The sequence below is a fragment of the Centropristis striata genome, chromosome 18 (assembly GCF_030273125.1).
Source record: "Centropristis striata isolate RG_2023a ecotype Rhode Island chromosome 18, C.striata_1.0, whole genome shotgun sequence".
Classification (NCBI taxonomy): Eukaryota; Metazoa; Chordata; class Actinopteri; order Perciformes; family Serranidae; genus Centropristis; species Centropristis striata.
In genome coordinates, this window is record NC_081534.1 from 12,802,954 (window position 1) to 12,825,108 (window position 22,155).

At 39.2% G+C, this 22,155-nt stretch overlaps 1 protein-coding gene across 4 annotated transcripts; it reads left to right on the forward strand.

The window, feature by feature from the left end:
• Positions 1–1,064: 1,064 nt before the first annotated feature.
• Positions 1,065–17,136, forward strand: fez2b (fasciculation and elongation protein zeta 2b). Of its 4 annotated transcripts, XM_059356188.1 has the most exons (11): positions 1,066–1,424; positions 6,292–6,400; positions 6,691–6,807; positions 8,305–8,446; positions 9,851–9,978; positions 10,333–10,482; positions 10,765–10,845; positions 11,839–11,914; positions 12,108–12,173; positions 13,448–13,475; positions 13,918–17,136. In XM_059356188.1, the coding sequence occupies exons 1-10, from the start codon at positions 1,117–1,119 to the stop codon at positions 13,456–13,458; spliced, it is 1,188 nt and encodes a 395-aa protein (XP_059212171.1). In that variant the 5' UTR covers positions 1,066–1,116; the 3' UTR covers positions 13,459–13,475; positions 13,918–17,136. The 4 variants fall into 4 exon arrangements, with proteins under 4 accessions (XP_059212170.1, XP_059212171.1, XP_059212172.1 ...); XM_059356187.1 differs by lacking the exon at positions 13,448–13,475 and having other exon boundaries at positions 1,065–1,424; XM_059356189.1 differs by lacking the exons at positions 12,108–12,173; positions 13,448–13,475.
• The last annotated feature ends 5,019 nt before the right edge of the window (positions 17,137–22,155 follow it).

Here is a 22,155-nt window from a genome sequence, read left to right on the forward strand (position 1 = left end):
ATGCTAAATAATTTCAGGCTTGTATCTCCCAGATCCTGAAGTGTTTTTATGAGATAAACAAATCATTATTGAATCAACGCCTGAGCTTTCTGTGTTTTTTTTGTGTCAGTTGGTAGACCACAGCCATCATCAAAACATCAGAACGGCATTGCAGAGGACTCATATTTTTAAAAAAAATTATTTATCTATTTTTATTGACATTACTTTATTTTGTAGAAGCAATCAGCGTCGTGAAAATTTGGACAAAAAGAAAAATAATTGTTAATGAAAAATTGTTGTTACTGAGGTTAAATAGGATGATAGGCTAACCCACTCTTAAAACTGAACTACATTCAACATGACATCAGAACATAGGTTAAATGTAACATTGTAACTTCATAGAAAACATAGGAATAAAACCTAAATGATGAAAAGAAACACAGTAGCATTCTGAATATATGAACACATTTCAATACAATACTTTTTAATTCAGTCCTGAATGGCTTAAACGATGGATGAGACCTTGAGAACTGGAAGTGAAGAGTGACATGTGCGTGTCATAAACATGACATGGGATATGTCATGAACATTAATGACACTTTGAAGTAACATTGATGCTCATGATACTTGTCATGTCATGTTTCTGACAGGCTTGAGTGACTCTTATGTAGACACCTTCAAAAAAAAGTGTTACCATATCTTGCTTCAGTCACAAAGGCATGTTCAAAAAATTGCCCAAGTCATTTATTTCTCTTAAGTTACATAATTTACAGACAGTGTTATTACTATGCCAATAGCCGTCCTTTGTTACATCCTTTTTGAGTGAAATGATCAATAAATGTCACATGTTACACTTTTGGTGAAGTTTTTTGTGTTTCCTGCAAAACTTGAAAAAATTAGGTGGTTAGGTGGTTATATTTCACAGGATGGTGATGTCTATTGTAGAAACCCAGCTGATGAGCAGCTGACGTGGGTTTGTTTTGCTCCATTTAAAGGGGAGGGGCGTCTGTGCTGACGTCACCCGGCCCGCCCCCTCCTCTCCCTCTCTCTCTCCCCGTCTGGTCCAGTGTCTCGAAGCCGAGGACAGAGCACCATCGAGGGGTCCAACTGGCTGTCAACTGAGCTCCTACGGCAGTCATGGCGGCGCCGTTAGCCCACTTCGATGAGGACTGGCAGGATTTTAACGAGTTCAAGCCGTCCTCCGCGTCGGCCGACCAGCTCGACCAGCTCAACTCCAATGTGGGCGATCCGTCGTCGGGCCTAGACGATTTCTCCGACCTGGACAACAGCTTCTCCGGGGAGATCTGCAGCTTCAAGTCGATGGAGGACCTCGTCCACGACTTCGACGAGAAGCTGACAGTGTGTTTCCGAAACTACAACACCGCGACGGAAAACATAGCCCCCATTAAACCTATCACAGAGGATAATTACTTGAAAGACGACGAGTGAGTGTGAATTTCATGCGGGGTTTTTATTTACGCTAACTTTTAATCTCTTCGCTAGCTAGCCACGTTAGCCTCACCAGGCTAACCAGAGTCTCTTAGCTTAGCTGAAATCTGTGTCGTCCAAAGTTTAACCAGCTAGCTGCTGCCTGCTTGCGAAACTAGAGTATACTTTCAGTCGTATTATACTCATGCTTATAATTTAGTATTAATAAATTATCGTAAAACGGTCAAAATGACGAAAACAAAGTAGTATCCATTGAAGGCATGAGTTAAGAGTTTACAGAGAGTTTGTATTAATGTGTGTGTGTGTGTGTGTGTGTGTGTGTGTGTGTGTGTGGTGTGTTGAGGATAGGAGAGGGGAGGGGTCATGCCACGTTAACATTACTTAATTTCATGCTAAAAGCCATTAAACCACTGCTCCATTAAGTGCATGTTGAGAGGAAGTGATGGGCTGTTGCACACGCTGTTTATTCTGTTTTTAAATCAACTTTATGTGGGATGAAACGTTACTGACTTGACTTTTAGGAACCCTACTGTTTCCTCTTACAGCAAACAGACACAATATGTCACGTTTCATGTATGAAATGGTTGTTTTCTGAAAGGTTGCACTGTCAGCAACTGTTCTTACCACCTTACCATCCCTTGTTATCTCAGTCGGGGGTCCTCAGCAGTTCGTTGTATCTCATACACACTCAAATGTCACAACTACACATTCACATGACAGCGTGTTATTACTTCCCAGCAGTAAGTCACATTAATCCCACACAAAGTATGGACGTCACTGTAACTACAGAGCTGTGTGGGCTTCATAAATCACCCGCCACTCTCCTTCTGCTTTCTTCTGCATCTAACATTACATTTTTAGATTTAATCACATCATGCATGTAAGCATCTCATTCTCTGCCAATAGGGAAGTTGGACATGTCCGTTCAAAAGTGTTCCACTTGAATATTTAACCTGATTGATCGAGGACTTGACTATTAAGTATAAGACTCCAATATCAGAGACGTATTAAGACTGCCATCACGGATTTAGAGCTTTGCTTATGTAACCTTTACATTAACTGGGATAGAGTAGTGCACATTTTTAAACCATAATGATGGCAGTAGCCACCTAAAATGTTACACATTTTAAAAAGCAGTGGTTTAGCTACTCAATGAAGTATCTTTTTTTATTATCAGCTACAGAGCATTTAGTTTACCTGATACCAGAAAAATGTGTCTATTTGATAACTGATCAGTTATTTCAGTTATTTATTTTGCTAAAATGTCCAACATTGTGTGCGTTTGGTTTCTCAAATGTGAGGATTTGCTGCTTTTCTTTGTTTTTTGCCTTTTTCTAGCTTTATATCATCATAAACTGATTATGTTTGTGTTGTGGAATGTTGGTAGGATAAAAAAGACATTGGAAGATGTCATCTTGCAGTCTGGGAAACTGAAATTTTATTTAATTTATTGCACCAATTATAGATAGAATGATTAACAAGTTAAATTAGATCTGAGACAAAAATAAGCAGAACCGGCTGACCTGATTAAGTTTTAATGGGTCTTTAGAATAGCAAGAAAGTATTTTATTTTAATTTGCTCCCACAAATAAGACTGGAGAAAATCCCAGATAATGTACAATCAGGAGAAGTCAAGAAACCACTGACTTATTGTGTTTACCCCTTATTCATAGCTAGCTCATTCATGGTCCTCTGTTGTTACCTTACACTGGAAATAAGCAAATATTAAATTATCAGGCCCAAAACATACAATAAAACTTCACATGAAGAAGCTTTAAAAATAATCAATATGAATATGTACATTGTTTGCTGTAGGCATAAAGGAATTCTGTAAACTTTAACTTTTGCAACTGCATTTAAAGTAACACTTTTGTGATAATAAAGGCCCTGAGAGGATATCTGGAAATATTTAGTTTAGGTACCTTGAAAGTGCTTGAATTTTACCCTTAAAAGGCGGTATGAATCCTGTATACAAAAACCATTACATATAATGAATTAAATGTGATTACAATCCATTTTCAAATATTTGACATCATGTACTTTCAAATTCCATATCTGTGCTCATCTGTGGAAAGTAGAAATCATAATTTCCTATTGTCCAAGGTAACATCTTAAAATTGCTGCTTCTTTTTTTTCTAACCAACCAGTCTACTATCAAATTTGGCAAGGAAATATGCAAGTTTTTGGAACTGGAACTATTAGATGTCTGGTATTTTTGCTTGAAATATGAGTTTTACAGCTTTCCCTTTAACAAAATCGTTACTAGTTAGTTTTCTGTAAGCTGTTTGATGGTTTGGACTACAACGTACTAGTACTGTATGATGTTAGCTAACCAGTGTTGAGGCTAATATAAGAGAAATATCTAGCAGGTTACATCACAGATATGAGCCGGTCACATGGACATGAAGACTTGTGACGGAACTCAAATAAGGACATAAACTTTACAACAACTTTGCCACACACGTACACACTAACAGCCATAAATACAATAGTGTTCTTTGTCACAGCAAAAAACAGTAACAGTCTTGCAGTTAATATTGCTCTAAATGTTAAGGGGAATGAAGGAAGGTTGGTCAGACGGGGAGAGGAGCGTCTATTTGTTGTTATAGGTAAAGAAACACAGGAAGGAGGGAATGGAATAATTGGACAGAAGCCCGGCGAAGCCCAAAGAGCAGCGCCAAGCTCAGTGAGAGTCTTTTCTGCATGACTGCACTTTTGCAGGACGTGCCGAGCCGCTTAACAAGTTCTCCAGAAAGCCCACAGCTGAGACGAACAACGGGGATGACAAGGAGGAAATGTGTGTGGGTGTGAATGCAGAAAAGGAAACGTGTTTGTGTTAAAGCCAAGTCGTGCATGTGGATTATTAGTGTGAAAAAAAAACATCCATAAAATAAATATATTCCAGCAAGTAATTCAGACAAATTGGCAGTGTTGAAGTAGAAGCAAGAAAATTGGTCCCTTGAAATCTAGACTGGCCTCGTTTTGAAATGTAAATGCTCTCAGTGAAGCTAATCGTGTATTTTGGCATTGACACACGTGCCCAGCACAGTGTCATTGCTTGAGGCACTAAAATGCTTCCTGCCAGCCTTTGCCCTATTTAGAACAACCCTTCAGCCCCCCAGTCCCCAAGCTGTGCATGAGCACTTGAGGGGGAAACATGCGAGTTATGTAAACACTTGTCTGTTTGTGTGTATGTGTGTGAGAGAGGGTATGACGATGCAGAGCCACTCTGACACATGGGTTCACAGCATCCATCCTCGCTCTGCTCGAAGCAGTCACCAGGAATAAAAGCACAGTGACTTGCACGTGTGCTTGAATTTAATATTATGCACAGACTCGATTTCTGTCATGAGGCATTTTAAGCAAGTAGGAACTTGGTCATTGTTCTAACAACATGGTTTAAAGAACCTGTCTTTTTATTATGTGCACACCTTAAGAACTAGGAGCTATTGTAGTAGAACATCATTTTGAGGGAATCTTCTATTTCAGAGTAGGTACTCTGCCGGCACTAGAGCGATGGAAGTGTGAATTTATTGATCCAGATGTACAGTCAAGTGATTGGTTGGACATATGATCCAATGCAGCACCTGCAACAACCAATTTTTAAAATGTGTAAGCCATGTAACTTAAAAAACACAAAGAACAGCTCAAAAAGGGAAATGAAAGCTAGAAGAAGAAGTTAGAATCCTGATGTCCAGGATTTACTGAGCATATATTCAACGTGGGAAAGGCAAGGCGGTTTTGACTCATCAATAGTGAGGAGCAGTAAATGATTGTTGTATGTTGTGACATTGCTGTACCAACTGCTGACCATGATTTATGGTTAAATTGGTGTGTCCTGTACTCTGCAAGACTGCATTTAGACCCCTTCATGTGGCTTACGTTACTTCAACTTTCCAATTGGCAGTGCAAATACAATCCAAAAAAGCCCTTGAATGTATGTAGTTTTCGAGGGAGCATTTTGCAGTCCCCCTAACTGTTTGGTCCAAAAACGCAGATTGTGTTTGAATATATACGCAGTGCCTACAATTTTTGTTTTGTGTCCAAAGGGGTACACATGAAGGAAACATTTTCTTTGATATTTATGAAATTGCATTTAACCTTTTAAATGAAGTCTCCAAGAAATCCTGAATAAAGTAAAAATATATTAAGATTTATTAAATTACACTACAAGTGTATTGTATGTTTTGAGCTTATACCAACATTTGGCAAAAAAAAATCAGATTTTTTAAAAATGGGATGTCTGCATTCTTTCACAAATTTTGAGACAATCCCTCAAATCCAGTAACCAATGAGTTTTCCAAAACGATGATGGATTTCACAGCTGAACAGTAAACTTGTTTGTTTAACAGACCCCGCGCCTCCATCTGCTCGGCTGAGATAGCTTCTCTGCCAACATGTATGCTGCACAGTATTGTAAACATTCAGCAGTCTGTTGGTTTGACGATGACTCTGTTTCCAAATCGGCAAATAAATTCAGCAAACTTGAAGATACTCAGATGATCTGAATACACATTTCTTACAGAAATGAATACCATATGGACAACCAAAAACGCCACAGACCTTTGCTTTCAGGTTGAACTACCGTATGTGCGTCAATGTTTCTCACCAGGGAATGTTTACTGGGGGAAAATGACATGTGATTAAGGAGTTGTTACATTTGTCAGGGTTTTTTAGGCATCTGCTGTGAGAAGCAGCAGCAGGAACTGAGTGAAGTGGTGAGGGGAGGCCTGCCAAGTAATGCTGTGTCACAGAAAAAAGAGAAGGAAATAGTGTTTGTCTTATGAACTGTGAGATTTTATCATAGTATTATATTACAACATTTTGTCTAATCATATCATGGCTCCACTTGCTTTCCTCCAGGGTGTGGAACGCACTGACAGATAATTATGGCAACGTGATGGCTGTGGACTGGAAAACATCGCACACTCGCTCCCTACACCTGCCCACCCTCAACATCACTGAACATGAGGTACCACACACACACACACACACACACACACACACACACACACAAACCACATGCACACACACAGTCCTTTAGTGTAATATTTCAGGCAAGCATTGAGTGCAAAGGCTACATATCTAAAATCCTGAACTGATTTTGAACCTTGCTGAAGAAAAGCCAAGACACAAACGTAAGCAGTTTGCTCCTGTGCCTTCAATCTGCTTAACCACCTGCTTGTTGTCTGATCCAAGATGTCTCTCTGTCTCTTTCTTTCTCACCCTCCCAAATCTCTCCCCTCCTTCCCTGATCGACAGAAGTTGGATAACCAGTCTCTGGATCTGTCTGACGATGAGGAGCTCAGGGAACAGATGGATATGCACTCTATTATCGTCTCCTGCATCAACGATGAGCCGATCTTCACAGCCGAACAGGTAACACACTGTAACTGTAATTCGGAAAACTCTTGAGGGCTGGGAGCTTTTTGAGCTTCTAAAGGAGTTGGCAATTAAAGAAGTGTAAATTAATTTGCACTGCAAATTCCATATTTCACAGGCAGATACTTCATTCCCTGTATTTGGGGCCTTTCATATCTGCAACATACTGACATAAAATGCAAATTCTTGGTTCAAAGGTTGCTCAGCCAAGTCATTACTCTAAAATCCATCTTGTTTGTTCAGTAAAGTTTTTAGTTGTTTTGTTATGTATTCTTTTGAAATATATCCACATACTGGAGCTAGATCAGTTGACCAGGCCTAAACCGGTTTGATTTTAAAAGCAAACTGGTTGAACTTGTCATGGCACTAAATCCAGTTTGTATTGTATTACCAATAAGTGTTTGCTTGTGAGAAAGTTCACATACTTTTGGGGGTGACGAGGTGAAACGTGGCAGAGTTAGTCCCAAATAAAAATAAAACTGCGTCAATGTGGCAACATCTTGGATTTTAACCTGAGGAAAGAGGCGAGTCAGTCATGGCTTTCAGGTGCATTACCGTCACCAAGTGGACTGGAGGTGCTACACTCATTTATTGGCTCTCTTAGTCTCAGTATGTTTGACTGGGGAGCTTCTGCTAAGTCCTAGTGGTGAAAGTCAGTATACTGGTCCTGTCTAGTGTTTGACTTAATATCAAACCACCTTGAACCGGCCCATCCCTGGCATACACACACAAATGTCAGGTTCTGGTTTGTATATTTCATTCTGGGAAGTTTTTTTTAATAAACTATTTATAAAACTTATGATGATTTAAAATAGTTTTTAGAGGGGCAAACTACAAACAGACTGAACTAAGCAGAACCAAAATAGCAACCTGTAAAAATGAAATTGCTGGTTACATTTCAACTGAGGTACTTGAAACTGTTTATCTCTTAACATCTAATAATGCTTCTACTCACAACAGACTGAAGTCTCACTTACTTTTGGTTTGACTGCATCTGTGTCTGACACAAACATCAGCTGTGGTGAAGCATGCGTGGTAACTAAAACTGTGACTAAATATGCTGAGACGAGACGATGATAAGACTGCACTGATGCCATTAACTGTGACAAAATCAACCTGCAATAAATGTAGTCTTAAATGAAGTTTAAAAATCACAGAATGTTTTTGTTTTCATTGACAAAAAAAGAGACAAAACATTATAGACTGATGTTTTTTTCAATGCAGTGTTTAGTCATTAGACCTTGAGAACAGGCACTTGATCCAAAGCTGCATTCTTAATCATTCAACCCTGTTTTTCATCAGAGAATGATCAAATAAAATCTGTAAAACAAGCTTGACTAAAATGACAACATTTGTTGTTTTGCCTGGACTGGATTGACGGAACTGTGAACTACAACTGGAAAATAACAAACCTCTATGTCCAATACACTGTCACATGCCACACACACATTCACATCATGTAAAAATCTCCATCCATGTCCGATCATTGTTTAGGTGATAGAGGAGATCGAGGAGATGATGCAGGAGTCTCCAGACCCAGAGGACGATGAGAGTCCCTCGCAGTCCGACTTGTCCATGCTGTCTCAGGACTTCCACACACTGAAACGCTCCGGCTCCAACACCAGCTACGAGGACCGTGAGTACCGCCGCCCTTTTGTTCATTTTACAGGAAGAGAATAAAGCTTTTAATGCTGTCTTCTGAGACAGCACTGCTTTTTTTTTTTTACACCTTGCAGCCATTTGACAGTTCTCTAAATCACTCAATGAAGTGTAATGGGTCGCACTGTCTCCTACACGGAGGAACAGCTCCACGCACATGCACTAACATCCTTACATAATGTGTAACAAATACAAACAGACAGCGATTACGCTGTTCCCACGTGTTATATAATCAACAGCATATATTTGGATTCAACACAATTTCTAATGCCAGACAGTGTGTAGAAATAGCAGTCGCACCCAGTGTGCCTCGAGGCTATAGATATTGTTTAAAGAAGTATGTATTTACGAACTACAGCATGTAGTGTGGTTAACAAATCAAACAGGGTGTAATTAGTTTCATTAAGTGTTTGCACAATATTTACACTGAGCTGGTTTTTACACACAGAGTGATTAAAGTGCAGCAAGAGACACCAGATGGCCACAAGACTTGTAAGAGTGTCAAAACATATTTTTTCATCACTAGGGACTTTTTAAATGTTCTATACTTTTGGCTGTGTTTTGCATGTGGTATCAAATTTGGCAAGGGTGTGAGTTTTTTTTGGAAGTTCAACATCAGCTCCTATTATAAGTCTATAATAATAAACTGCGTAGCCAAAATACAGACACACGTAAGGACAAAAATGTCCCTATTGAAACTAAATGTTTTGATCCAAAGGCCATTAGAGCATACAATCATGCATTCTGTTATATCAGGATTTCAATCAGAGCCTTGGCTTCAAATGCAGCTTTTCCTATTTTTCACCAGATTTTTTATCATGTTTGCTTATGGGGCAAATACATCCTGTTTTTCTGGTTAATTCCAACTGGGTTATTGCTGCTGTATTATGGAGCACTGCAGTGTTAGATGAACTGCATTAAAATCAATTTTGTTGCTAATCACTGACATGATTCAGACTGTAAAAAAATCCTCCTAGTATTTGAAGGATTAAAATTGTGAAAATGAATGAATATTTTGTTATTGTGATAAGAACTGGTGTTGGTTAAAATATTTAACTATGTGAAAATGGAAAATAATGTTATTATATAATTCACAACACTCCAACCTTGATCTATTTCTTTCTTAAGATTTTCACACATGCTCTTCATCTCAGTTATGACATGGTTGTTTGTTGACCATATTACATTTCAATAGTAGTTCTTGAAGCTAGTATATAAAGGTGATCACAACTATTCCAAATTATCATTTCTTTGTCTTCCATTTAGAGTAATTAACTGTAAAAACACCACCCTCTCAGGCAGAGTACCTTCAAACAAACCCATGCACAAAACAGCTATATAAATATCCTACTCCTTTCTAATCTGTCCGCTCCGTCCTCAGGGCTGCGTCAGCTGTCGGTGTCTGAGCTGACTGAGACTCTGGAAGAAGTGGAGACAGCCATTCGCCGCTACAGCGAGGAGCTGATCCAGGCTCTGGCCCTGCGAGACGAACTAGACTATGAAAAGGAGGTACTGAAATTTTTATCGTCTTAAGTACATGGCCTCAACATTACCACAACGAGGCAGAGACCATTCCACAGCAAGGCTTGGGTGTAAGGAAGCTTTAAAACGTTAGATATGAACATCTGTTTTGTCGGAGAGAAAACCGCAAGTGCTCACAGCGCTCTGCAGACTGGTGAGAGGTCAGTGAATTGCTAGCAGTTTTTTTTTATTGCGTCAATGTCATGACTCTCACTGTGTATTTTTAACGGGAGATAAAAATAGGTTTCTCTGACAGCATTACTTGTAAAAACGAAGGAATTTGAAAGTGAATCACAGCTTGATCCTAAAAAAAAAGCATAAATTATTTGTCTAACAAAACAGGTGAAGAACAGTTTCATCTCGCTGCTGATCGACGTGCAGAACAGACAGAAGGAACACCGCGAGCTGCTGCGGAAGAAGAAGAAAATCCGAAGTACGACTACAACCGGGCCCAACGGCCAGAGGAACGCCAGCACGCACATACCAGGCACGGTGAGTCATCTTGTGACACGGCGTGGGAGGCATAGACAAAGACTAATACGTATGCCCCGAGTGCATGATTATAATGACGATCAGTGAAATAGACATACGTATACACAGCAGCACACTTCTTCAAAGTATAAACAGAAATGCATGACCTGACGTTTGTGTGGGAGGGCTGCTTTTACACCAGCAGAGTTTGTGCCGAAGCCTTTCCCTCCTTTCCCTTTTAATATAGAAACCTCCTTATCTCTCTTTACTCTCTTCTTCCCTCCTTCCTCTCGCTTCTTGTAGCTTCTCACTCTGGAGGGACTCTCCAATGTCATTCAAAATGGCATCCGTCAAACTTTTGGCAACACAGGAGGGGACAAACAGGTGCCCCCGCTCTTTCTTTCAACTTACGTTTTTTCTTTGCAGATATTTTTCTGTCTTCTTCTTTTTTTTTCCACTGGCATGTTTCCTCCTCTACAGCTGCTGCTGGCATTTGGTGTCTTATGTTTGGTTATTTATTTCATCCGTTTATCCTGTTTTAATCGTCTCTTTTGATTTACTTAAATTATGCTTTATCCTTTCTTTTTTAATAACTAGATTTCTGTCCTTCAGTTTCCATTTTATTTATTTTGTTCACTTCATCACTTCATGATCTCATGTTGTCGTGTTTACTGTGTTGTGATCTTATTGTTCATTTGTTTTATATAGAGGATTTAAGCTGCCTGAAATAAAAAATGAATAAATCACTTGAAAAATAAATTGTATGCCTATATATATTTTTATATACCTTAAATATAAATACATTTATTAAAAATAAATATAGACATAAATGAATTGATAAAAAGTGACATGAATAAATTTTGTTTTAATTTGCTTCTTTATTTTTCTTTTACCTGTGTATTAGCTCCCCTATTTACTTACTAATTTTCCCTTTTATCTATTTATTGTTTTTTTTCACGCTTGTTGGTCCTTTGTTTCATATGGAGGAATTAAGCTGCCTGAAATAAAACATAAATAAATAACTTTATAAATACATTTTAATGCCAGTATACATTTTTAAATGTATTTATAAAAAACAATGTAGGCATATTTTTTTTTGCATATATTTATTTATTGTATACATTCACTCAATTAACTCTCTGAAATGTTGAAACCAACTACCAGTTACATACATACAAGCCTGCGCTTGCATATCATTATTTATGTTCATATGTTGACCCTAATGACACTGACATCGTATTTTATCACTCTTCTTACAACATTTGCCTTTCTGTTTTTTGGTTTGCTTTCATATGAAAATATATGTGACAACAATAAGTTACTTGCATGTAAAAGAGTATTTGTTCATTGTGTCTTCCATGATCTTCCCTTTTTCAGTACCTAACCACAGTAATCCCATATGAGAAGAAATCTGGCTCTCCAGCAGTAGAAGACCTCCAGATCCTCACAAAGAGTGAGTGTTTCCCTCGTCTAAAAACTCACACACACACACACACACACACACACACACACATCAACTGGACCATTTGACAAAATTGGATGGGGTAGTCTCCGCAGCTTGTTTATTTTATTTTTTAAGCATTTTGTTTTTGTTTTTCCATAATGCATGTTTTGTTTTCAAAATGTAATTTGCTGCTCTTTGCTAGTTCTCCACGCCATGAGGGATGACAGTGAGAAGGTACCTGCGCTGCTAACAGACTACATTCTCAAAGGTAAACACACAGATGTCCTCGATCACTGATTCCCCGTATGTTTTGATATATATGAAACCTCATTTCTGTCAGTAAAATAAAAAAATTGTATAAAATAATGAAAAACGAATGAATCTCGAAATAAATCACTTAATATCTCAAAATAATGAAAAACTTTTCAAAACAGTGGTTTAAAATCCCTAAATAATGTGGAAACCCTTTCAAAAATAATAACATGGTACCTCACAATTATGGAAACCCTTTCAAAATAATAATTTAGTACCTCACAATAATGGAAACCATTTCAAAATAAAAATTTAGTACCTCACAATAATGGAAACCCTTTCAAAATAATAACTTAGTACCTCACAATAATGGAAACCCTTTCAAAATAATAATTTAGTACCTCAAAACAATGGAAACCCTTTCAAAATAAAAACTTAGTACCTCAAAACAATGGAAACCCTTTCAAAATAAAAACTTAGTACCTCACAATAATGGAAACCCTTTCAAAATAATAACTTAGTACCTCACTATAATGGAAACCTTTTCAAAATTGTACTTTAGTACCTTGTGATAATGGAAACCCTTTCAAAATAATTTCTTAGTACCTCATGATAATGGAAACCCTTTCAAAATAATTGCTTGGTATTTCAAAATAATAAAGACTGCTTTTCTAAATAATGACACACTTATCTGGCAATAATAACACGGTTTAGCCAAAAAAGAAGCTTTTTTTGAGAAGTTGGTCACTATGTTGTGATACCTAGTCATAATATTTAGATACTGAATCATATTTCTTTTTGAGATATTAGGACATTATTTTTGGGATTCTAAGTCAGTGTTTTGAGATAAGTCATTACTTTCGAGAAAATGTTCTTATGATAATGACTTACAGTTTTTTTTTTTTCCCATCTCATCGGTGGAAATGGGCTTCCATAGTTTGGGGTCTGAGCAACTCAAATCAACTTCATTGCAGTGATGTAAAAACTTTAATGCGATGAAAAGTGTCTCAAAAGCGATTTTATATAGAGAGGTGTGTGTCACAGCCAGGTGACTTTTGTTTGTGTCAGTCGCACCTGATGTTCAGACATTCTGCCCCCTACTGCTGGAAAGAAGAAGTTTCACAATTGTCAGGGAAGCTTAAGGTAGACAAATTTTTAAAAAAAGGTGGCACAGAGAGAAGTAGCACAAACAATAATTAAAGGGAGGGGGGAAATGCTTCTCTTGCCACCCTTCTCTGTTGACGTGTACCTTCCTTGTCTTTCGTCTGTGCTGCATTGTCCTCTGGGTAGCTCTGGTATGAGAGCAGTGGAAACTGAGGTTTGTGAGGCACTGACACATTAACACAGATTCTTCACCTTCAGCCTTCTATTCAGAGCCTTGTCAAACGCCCCCTTTTCTCTTTCTCTCTCTCAGTACGTCTTCGTAGTTTCACTATCTTCCCTCCTCAAAGCAGCAGCCTTCCCTCACTCGCTCTTCGCTGTAGTGCCTCTCGTGCTGTGCGGTGCTTGTGGCTGCACTACACTTTCCCCGAAACTCACAAATACACTCATGCACATAATTCCCCTTTACCGCTAGCTTGTAGTAGCAGCTGTTCTTGTGTCTGCTTCTCACCTGTTTTTTGTTTTTTTGTTTTTTCTTCTCTTTTCTCACCCCACATTCTTCCCCAGTGGTAGTTGCTCTTCCATCATTTCCAGCTCTCCTTCATGTGCCACAGCGGGTATCAAAGCAGCATTAATCATATCTTTTCTTGTCTCTACAGTGCTTTGTCCCACGTAAAGCCAAAGGCGAGCCTCCTGTTTTCAGAACCATTCATCGGACCATCAGAAGAGGGTTCTGGTAATCTGGAAAAACCCCCGAAAAATCTTCCTTCCTCCCTATTTTTTCAACACATAGACTTTCTTTTCTTGTGACATTTTTTTACTCTGCCATTTGTCGTTCCTAAGATTTTAACTCTAGATACTTTGTCTTTATAGTTCCTTTTAATATGTAATGTTTAAACTTTTTAATGCCTGAGTGCTACAACCCTGTATATCCTGACTGCATGATGACTTGTCTATGAATGCCAGTAATCAGTATTAGTCTGATCACCTCACTTCCTGATTAGCTAGTGGCTCTTGAATCGAGAAGGGTTTGGTGTATTTTAATTCTTCATCAGCAGGCCTGTGCGAGGGCAATGCAGTCCAATTTCTCTGTTTTGTAAATTGAGTGCATTTGCATTAGTGTAGTTCCGGCGTGACAGGGAAAACAAATCCTGGCCCAGTCATGGTGTCAAGCATAAATCCTGTTTTTCCTGTATGGAAACGTTTGCTTTAATGGCGCTGATTGATTGCATATAATGTCTCTGGGTTGAAAAGTCGGCTTGCTAAGGATCAAAGAGCAAACCCTTTAATTTTAAAACCCAAACTCATAGGTCTTTGCATGTTGATTTTGGGTTCACGCTAAATTTTTGGCTGTTGAACATGAACTAACAATGAACTATTTTGTATACGATGAAGAGCAATTGCACAGTTTTGGGAACTTTTTACTTATTGAAAAAGGGAAAAAAAAAAGTGAAATGACTTGAGAAAGTAGCAGCTGGATGAACAAACATGGAAAGCATATTTTTGGAGAAGGAATTGTTTTTAGTGAAATTAGAGACTTGCCAGTAGCCACCTTTTGTGACCACACTGCTACATCATTTTGTAAATGCTGTCCATTGACTTCTGAGCCCTCAAGTAGTGACCACCACCCCCAACAGCTTTATCACTTCCCCCAGGAGTCGTCATTATATGAGTCTGAAAATACCTCGTATAACATTTTTGCATTAGTAGAAAATGACCAAACTGGTTGTATCATTAAGATAAATAGTGTAGTTAGCTTTAATAAATGTGTAGTTAAGCTTCTGTCGTAAGTTGTGGGTTTAACCCTTTAACTGTTGTGGAAATGTTGTGGTAGCACTTAAGTCCGTCAGTGATCTGGTCATGTAGTAGAAAATATGGTTGACGTCAGAGTACGTCTCACTACAGTAGTGTTAGATGAGGCTTAGAAGCTTTAGCTAGTGGTGCCAAAACACGCCAACATGAGGAATTGTTTTCACACATCCATCTATTTACCTTATTAGTCATCATAGGATTTAACCACCTTAAAGGGGCGCTCCACTGATTTTACACATGATAATCATTGTACACATCATACTGAGCAATACTCTGCCTGAGCTTGAGAAAATGACCCTGATTATGTCAACATGATGCCACGCATGTCAATCTCTTGACTACAAATTTATTGCATGAAGCTTTGAAGATGTGGGTCTACAAAAATACATTAATGATTTGCATTATGGGAAGTGTAGGATCCAGTGTTTCTGGATCTTGCCACACATACTAGAGAGGAAAAGCCCAAATCTTGGACTTTCTTGGTATATTCACACCAAATGCGAAGCAAACTGTTTGTGCATTGGATTACTTACAAAGCAAGCAATGCAAATATGCAAATTCATGCTGGGCAACGTGAATGAGGCGGAATTTCTGTATCTGCATTAGCGGAAAATTTTCAGCTTTAGTGAGAAATTGGTGCAGTGCTGTGTCGCAAAAGCATATCATTGTTAAGATTGACCCGACAGCACGTTTTCATCCTTTTCACTAACCGGCATCATGATGTAGTTATTTCTGTATCTTTCTGATCCGTTTATTGCATTTAAATCACAGCATCTGTTTATTTTGGATTATCACTGCTGTAACAGCGGCATTCATCAAAATACAATTCCAAAATGTACTGAGCTGTGTGCAGTCAATTTTGACCACTCCTTTTTTGTAACATTTCCCTTCCAAATCTCCTATAAACATGTTAGTGCAATACTTAATCACTGGAGCGCCCGTTTAAAACTTCCTAGCACCAATCCAGCACTGCATGTCTGTTGGTACACTAACTAACGTTCAGATCACCAGCTACTACAGGTGCACCACACACTGTCAGATCAGGTCTAGTCTAGCTCTCAGGTACGATCATCATCGTTTAAAATCTTGTTCTGAAAGGTACTGACATTCCTGAGTCTTTGTATGTTTCTGACGACATTTTTCTATTAGCTAGACAACGTTGCTGCACTTTTAACTTTTCACAAATTTCTCTGGACGAGCCAGTGGAGGTAATCATGGCAGCCTCTTGACTAAACTAGGGTAGCATTACAAGAATCCATTGTGTTGTGATTTGTTGAAACAATGCTTAAAGTCCTAGACTCTGCTTCGTAGTTATGGTAGTAGGCGTAGCGTAATAGCATCTGCTCAGTGTAGCAGTCTAGTGGCAATACCATAGATGCAGTTGTAACAACTTGCTGCGAAAAGGAGAAACTCTCTTGGAAAAGGAATTTACTTTTACTGGTTGAACATATTTACGCATGTGTCTCATGCATGTGGCCAGAAGAAAAGGGCACAGTAAGATGACAAAAGGGGTGTGATAAAGTTAACGGATGTTGGGGAAGATTGCACAAAGGGTTGCTTAAATCTGAGGGGTCCATTTTTCTTCTTTTGTGAAGACAAAAGCGTGTAGTGCTATATTTAACTATTTATATGTAACTGTTGTTTCTACTGTTGCCAGCTTTTGCAAACATTCGCAACCTAGCATGTGCTATGTGCACTTTACCGCAGTGAAAACATTTCTAATGAAGATCAATGTGTTTGTTTACAGACATGTTAATATCACACTAAAGGGACAAGTGCATGTCGCAGTGGAATGCAGAAAATAAATAAGCATTAAATTCTTAAGATATCAAAAAGGGCAAAGTTAAACATCAGAAGGCTTGTGACAGTGAAACACATGAGCCACTTAGAGAGAAAATTGATCTTAATCTTGATCTTGATTTTAAGCTTAAATAATCTTGTTAGTTTTATAATCAAATGGCAGCCGGTGTGGAAGTCACTGGAGGATCTGGATCTCGTCTCAGGCCAGAAACCCTCATCCGGTCTCTTGTTAGCAGACATATCAGTGTAACTACAATTTAGAGATTTATATTTATATATGTAAAACAAAACAAGCAACAGGAAAAAAAGAGGCTGCCTTTGTAAATGCCTAAAAATTTTTGTACATTAAACCAACTCCTTTTTGTTTTTAATGCAATATAATTCCCCAGTTTGGGATTTTATGTTTACTGTCTCATGTGGTACTGCAGTATATTAATTTATTATGTAAATGTTCAGTTTTGTAACCATATTATTGACTGTAATGGTACAAGTGTTTTGTGCCCACATTGCATTGCAACTCATTTCAAATAAATTAATATGTGATGACTTTTACGTGGTGAGATGTGTGTGTATATTGTGAAACAGAATCTTTTTAGCTTTGTGGCAATACCATTTAACATATTTGGTTTTATTAAGGTTTATCTCAGGGTGGAATTTTCTCAATCTATTAAAAAACTCTTAAAGGGATAGTAAAGATTGTTTTAAAGTGGTGTTGTCTGAGGTATCTATCCATAGTCATAGTAGATTTGTCGGCAGGCCCACAGTTTGGAGAAACAGGAAGGAATACCAACATGCAAGGTAAGCACATATTTGCTGTCAGACGGCCTTGTTTATATACGTTCATACAGTGGGAACTGAAGCCAGACTCCATTAACAAAAATTATCATTTTAAATCGCCGAACATGGGAGTTGCTGGTTCACCACTGCCACTGTCGTTTCATTTGTTTGTGTTATTAGGTGTGTTTCCACTGAGTACTTTTAAGTACTGTTTGGAAAGAGTGTTTTGGCTACGCCCACTGGTTAGTTCCCCTCGGCCTCTGTTCCCATACAGGTACTTTTGTAGCGGCTAACCAACCGAGCTCGAATGTGATGTAAATAGTTCTGCGACACTTTCGTGATTATTCATCGTCAATTGTGACGCTACGCTGACATCAGACCGACGTGGTCGGCAGTCTTTCTTTTTCCCTCATCTGTCTTCTCTTCTTTAGTTTATTGTTCTTGAATTCTCTCGTCTCTGTCTGCTCTGCTTATTTCTTTTAAAAATGGGGCTCACACTGGTAGAGCGCGTACCACTAAGGCTGAGTCCTTGCTGCGGCAGACCTGGGTTTGAATCTGGCCCAAGGTCCATTTGCCGCATGTCTTCCCGTCTGTCTCCCCCTTCCATTCTATCTTTCACTATCCAATAAAGCATAAAAAAATGCCCAAAAAATAATCCTAAAAATAAATTAAATAAATAGCGCTGTTATGTTGTGGTTGTGTTGAGTTCTACTCGTATAATATCCTGCCTCAACTGTATCCAATCAGTCAGTGGTGGCTCAGACAAGTACCTACCCAAGGCAGGTACTTTCTGAGCTGCTACCTGAGCCGCTAACCGGTGAAGTTAGGTGGATCTTGTGCAGATCCCAAGCCACACCGATAACGGCTCACTAGAGGGAAAAGTACCTAATTGTTTGACTTGTGTGAATCCAGGCCAGCAACTGCTGTGTTTTGCAAGATTAAATTGCTGTCAAAGGAGTCTGATGGCTTTGATGAGAACATATTCTAAATAGTGCCCACTTTAATAAATCAGAATGATCACTTTAGTCACAGGGTTTTTTTAAACAAAATCTCCAAACCTGAGTTACTGAAGGAAGAAAGGACTCTGTTTTGTGTGTGATGCTCGCAGTTACTGCTGACTAACTTAATGGCACTTGCAAGCTGCATCCACCAGCTTGTTTAAAGTGTCCTTGGGCTCACTTGACAGACTGCAAGTTCACAACAGGTTTTGTTATATCCAAAGACTTGTGAAGATGACTAAAAAAAGTTCCATTCATGGAGAGCTGATTCAAAGTTAATGTCTTTAAAATAAAAAAGTTATGAGCGTGCCTCTTACAAAATGACCAGATAAAAGTACTCTAAGGGGAAGAAAAGCTCAAATGGATAACTATGTTCTGCTCTGTCCCCATACAGTGTCTTTGGTTTGTCTTTTTCTCATTGTGCCTCTTGACTCTGTTTTAACAATATCCATATCCTGTCAGACTTCCTGAAAATGTTTCTTGACCAGTTGTGTTTGTATGTCAGGACCGTTGCATTCTCTCGTCCTTTCTCCTCCCAGTTGCCGTTGTCATGAGTCATGTCTTCTTCTTTTCATTGCAAGAGGGAAGAAACTTCACTTCTGCTGTGTCTGACCTCTTTACAACTCTTAACCAGCTACAGTGACACTTTAACTTGTCAGGGTTTTACATGAGGGAGTGGCTTTGCTTGTCAAAATGTTAAACATCCATGGCCTGGTTCCTGTCAGGGTTCAAAGGTCATCCTCGGGTCACAGGTTGGTGTCAGTGAACATGGTGTGCTCCTTCCTCACTGTGCTGAAACCTTTGACGGTGTCAACAAATTCCTCATCGTCCATAAACTGTAATGTAGAGGAAAGTGCTTGTTAAATTGAAGTCAGGGCCTGATTTTGTCACTTTGAAGTGTTTAAGCAGCTGTCTGCATGTGTGTGTGAATGTCAGAGCATGTTAATGTGTAGTTGTTTCCCTATGTGTGTTTATTGATGCACACCTGTGAAAATGTGTGCAAGACCAGCAATATAATAAAATGCTATAAAACAACAGCACACAGATGATCTGTGTATTGTGGCTGTGGTAGCAAAGTGGTCTGAACAGGTTCAGCATACGTTTTTTGGGTCCCTCACCATCCCACTGTCATGGCCTGAAATGTTTGGGTCCCATGCTTCGTCGTCTCCAGTGAGGGACTTCCCATCCATCACCTGGCTGACGCTGCGCCTCAGGGAGTTCACGCTGAGGATCCCCAGCTCACCCTCTGGTCGGACCTCATCAATGGGCTCACATTTAGCTTCCAGCACCTCCTGGTGGGAGTGGAGAGAAATTGATATTTAGTTCATGTCTATGTTCCCTTGGCCCTGTGTTCCCTTAACCTATTTTTTTCTCCTTCAGCTCTATGTTACCTCAATCCTGTATTTCACTAGTTCTGTGTTCCCTCAGCTCTATGTTCCTTCAATTCTATGTTCCCTCAGCTCAATGTTCCCTCAGTCCCATGTCTTTCAGTTCTATGTTCCCTCTGCTCTATGTTCCCTCAGCCCCATGTCATTCAGTTCTATGTTCCCTCAATTCTATATTTCCCTAGTTCTATGTTCCCTCAGGCCCATGTCCCTCAGCTCCATGTCCTACAGCTCTATGTTCCCTCAGCCCCTTGTCATCAGCTCTATGTTCCCTCAGCCCCATGTCTTTCAGGTCTATGTTCCCTCAGCTCTAAGATCCCTCCGCTCTATGTTCCCTCTGCTCTATGTTCCCTCAGCTCCATGTCCCTCTGCTCTATGTTCCCTCAGCTCCATGTCCCTCTGCTCTATGTTCCCTCAGCTCTATGTTACCTCAGCTCCTTGTCCTTCAGCTCTATGTTCCCTCAGCTCTATGTTCCCTCAGCCCCTTGTCCTTCAGCTCTATGTTCCCTCAGCTCTATGTTTCCTCAGCCCCTTGTCATTCAGCTCTATGTTTCCTCAGCCCCATGTCCTTCAGCGCTATGTTCCCTCAGATTATTATCTCCGCCATGCCAACCGTAACCTCTAACTCCATAGCACATCATGAGAATAATGGATGGTTTGACACTGATGCTGAGGGAATATGAAGTCTAGTTGGATGGAATAAAAACATCCTAGGCTGACCTCATATTAATAACATGACCATGTGCAGCTAAAAAAATTTCAGTTGTGTGGGTGTATTTGTGAGGCACCTCTATCTTCATGGTGAAGCCCTTGAGTGTTACACAGTTGGAGAAGCCTGTTGTGTCGGGCACAGTGTCAAACTGAAAAGAAGAAGGCGAGACTTTTACAAGAAGGATGTACAATATTGTATACTATAATTAAATTCTGTCTCACTGTTGTTATAGCATTGTATTTGACATAAATTAAATTATGTTTTAATGACATTTTTGTTTGCTCAAATTTCTTAGTCCCCTCACCAAAACAGAGTTGGGTGGATAAACGGCCATGGGGCTCCTCTTCTGCAGCGGCAAGGCCACCAGCGGGGGTCTCTCTCTGGTGAAGGGCAGCTTGTTCAGGGCCTGGTGTGGGATCATGGAGGGAACACAGATAGATAGTGACCTGTGCTGTTGGGGTCATCACAAAACAACATAACTGTCTCTTACCTTATGGAGCATGACACCTAACACGATGGCCAGCAGCAGCAGGGCGATGGCTGTCATCACCACGATGAACCACAGCTCCCGGACAAGCGGCTGCTCTCCCTGACCTCCCTCTGCACGCTCACCACCCCCTCCTCCTCCACCTCCTCCAGCTCCTGCAGGAGGAGTGAGGCCCGGGGAATCTGGAGGAAAAACAGCATTTTGTATTAACAATTTTGAAACGCATGATAAATTATGAGACGAAGCTCCTGGGAAGAAGAGGCCCACGTTTAGTCACATTTTACTTCTGTTTGTGATTGTTTTTGCATCTATTTCTAGTCATTTTGTATCTTTTTTTCATTTTTCATTTCTGTTAGTTAGTTTTCTGGGTAGTCGTTTTGGGTCATTTGTAGTTGGTATATGAATGTTTTTTGGTCGTTTTGTGTCCATTATTAGTCAGTTTGGTTCATTTTGTCATTGTTTTTACATCAATCAATTTTTAGAATTATATTTTTAGAATTATCATCTTGCATCTCTTTGTGGTCATTTTTTGGTTGGGTACGCATTTTCATAGACATATACTTAGACTTTTTCTTCTCTGTGATCATTTCACATGTATTTTAAGTCATTTTGCATAATTTTATGGTGGTTTTGCATCTATTTTAGCATTTTACTTCTCCTGGTAGTTGTTTGCATCTATTTACAGTTGATTCACTTTGTGGTCATTTTGTATGTTGTTTTTTTAATGTTGTGTCCATCTTTAGTAATTTACCATATCTGTGGTCAATTTATGTAATTTAAATTGTGTGTTTCTTTGTGATTGTTTTGCATCTATTTTAAGTCATTCCACATCTCTTCATGGTAATTTTGTAGTTCATTTGCATCATCTTGTAATTTCTTCTCTGTAGCCTCTGAATAGTTTTTCATGTATTTGCCCATTCAGTAAT

Coding starts and splice junctions, on each gene's coding strand:
- fez2b (XM_059356187.1), top strand. CDS start 1,117: ATGGCGGCGCCGTTAGCCCACTTCGATGAGGACTGGCAGGATTTTAAC. Junction 6,808..8,304: donor CGATCTTCACAGCCGAACAG/GTAACACACTGT, acceptor ATCATTGTTTAG/GTGATAGAGGAGATCGAGGA. Junction 9,979..10,332: donor AACTAGACTATGAAAAGGAG/GTACTGAAATTT, acceptor CTAACAAAACAG/GTGAAGAACAGTTTCATCTC.